The sequence below is a fragment of the Stomoxys calcitrans genome, chromosome 2 (assembly GCF_963082655.1).
Source record: "Stomoxys calcitrans chromosome 2, idStoCalc2.1, whole genome shotgun sequence".
Classification (NCBI taxonomy): domain Eukaryota; kingdom Metazoa; phylum Arthropoda; class Insecta; order Diptera; family Muscidae; genus Stomoxys; species Stomoxys calcitrans.
The window spans coordinates 50,739,670-50,741,512 of NC_081553.1; the positions used below are offsets into that span (position 1 = coordinate 50,739,670).

Here is a 1,843-nt window from a genome sequence, read left to right on the forward strand (position 1 = left end):
TGTGCCCCCATCCTTCGGTGGTGGGTATTCGAATCAGGGTTTGGAAATATTGATTGTCATGTGTGTCTTTTTAACAACAAACTGAACAAAATAATTTGTTTAAAATCTACAAAATTTTTGTGATGTCTCTGCAAACCTACTTCAACATCTAATATCTTCATTCAATGCTGAAATTTGTTGAGATTTAACTGCTTCAAATACAAATTTGGTAAATGATTTTTCTAAGAGTTATTTTTTTTTCTGTGAGGATACCCAAGATTTAGTTCGGCCAAACTTAGCAAATTTTTACTTGTTTTCAACTTTTAGATTTGTCATGGAATGCACCATACACAAAATTCTAATTGTCTCTGTATGTATGTATGTGTTTATTAAATTCAATTTTAAAGAATCCCAAAAAACAGAACCACCAAATCCCATTAAAAAAAGCTACAAAAAATTATTTACCTACTCAGTAGTTGATTAGATAGCTTAGAGTAAATATCGTCGAACGGTAAGTTTGCTCGCTCTCATAAAAACAGGCATCACTAGGGGTTCCCCTAAAAACAAAATACATCAAAAAAGTATAAAATATCACCACAAATGATAAAATAAAAAAAAAAATAGTTAAAGATAAACATTAGGAACATGACCTATCTCAATAAACCATAAAAGTTTAACTAATTTCAAATTTGATCATTTTCATCAAAAATTTCAATTTGAATTTTGTTTCCATTTCTTTAGAACATCAACATGGACTTCTATTACCATCCCCTATCTGCTCCCTGCCGTGCAGTTATAATGACCGCTAAAGCTTTAAACATTGAATTGAATAAAAAATTTCTAGATCTTCTTAATGCTGGGGAGCACCTTAAGCCCCAATTTTTGCAAATCAATCCCCAACACTGCGTACCCACTTTGGTTGATGGCGATTTGAAATTGTGGGAATCTCGTGCCATTATGGTATATTTGGTGGAGAAATATGGCAAAGATGACGATCCTTTATATCCCAAATGTCCTAAGAAGAGGGCTTTAGTCAATCAACGTCTCTATTTTGATATGGGCACCTTGTATACGGCATTTGGTGCATATTTCTATTCACAAATCTATGGCAAGAAACCTGCCGATGCAGAATTGCTGAAAAAAGTTGAAAATGCTTTGGAATTTTTAAATATTTTCTTGGCGGAATCGAAATATGTTGCTGGTGATACCATGACCTTGGCTGATTTGTCCATTCTGGCCACTGCTGTAACCATGGAAGTTGCTAGTATTGACTTGAGTAAATTTGAACATGTCAATAGGTGGTATAAGGAGCTAAGAGATACTGCACCAGCAGCTGAAGAAAATGTAGCTGGTAGTTTGGGGTATAAGAAATTTATGTAATTATTAAAATTAATAATGATTTGGCAATAAATGTATAGATAATTAAAAAAAGATAAGGAATGGTTAATAAAAGAATTTTGGATTGCAGGAGAAATAGTGATAAGGGCAGCAATGTAATTAATTGTTTCATAGGGTGGGGAAAAAACTGCAAGTCATTTGGCGTGAAAATAAAACTTTGTGATAGAGAACCTATCAATAGGAAGCTTCAGTGCTCAAAAATGTGTAAGAAATTGCAGTATAGTGGCATACAATTTTCATTTTATACTCGAGGCCAAATAGTTGGGGGTATTTCGACGAATTTGGGCCAAATGTACGTATCATAGCTGTTGGTATCCAATGTTTGACCCGGCTGAACTTTTATTATATCAATTTCCAACTCTCAAAATTTTATGGTCTACCTCTTTTTATACCCACCACTGAAGGATGTGGGTATATTCATTTTATCATTCCGTTTGTATATTCTTCATTGGCGTATCGCCATTTC

At 33.6% G+C, this 1,843-nt stretch overlaps 1 protein-coding gene across 1 annotated transcript; it reads left to right on the forward strand.

Moving 5' to 3' along the window:
• Positions 1-414: 414 nt before the first annotated feature.
• On the forward strand, positions 415-1,404 carry LOC106083103 (glutathione S-transferase 2-like). The gene is made up of 2 exons (XM_013245949.2): positions 415-490; positions 721-1,404. Exon 2 carries the CDS (start codon positions 730-732, stop codon positions 1,357-1,359), a length of 630 nt encoding a protein of 209 aa, XP_013101403.2. The 5' UTR covers positions 415-490; positions 721-729; the 3' UTR covers positions 1,360-1,404.
• Positions 1,405-1,843: the final 439 nt, after the last annotated feature.

What these genes read in the sequence shown, in the direction of transcription:
- LOC106083103 (XM_013245949.2), top strand. Translation starts at nt 730, where the DNA reads ATGGACTTCTATTACCATCCCCTATCTGCTCCCTGCCGTGCAGTTATA.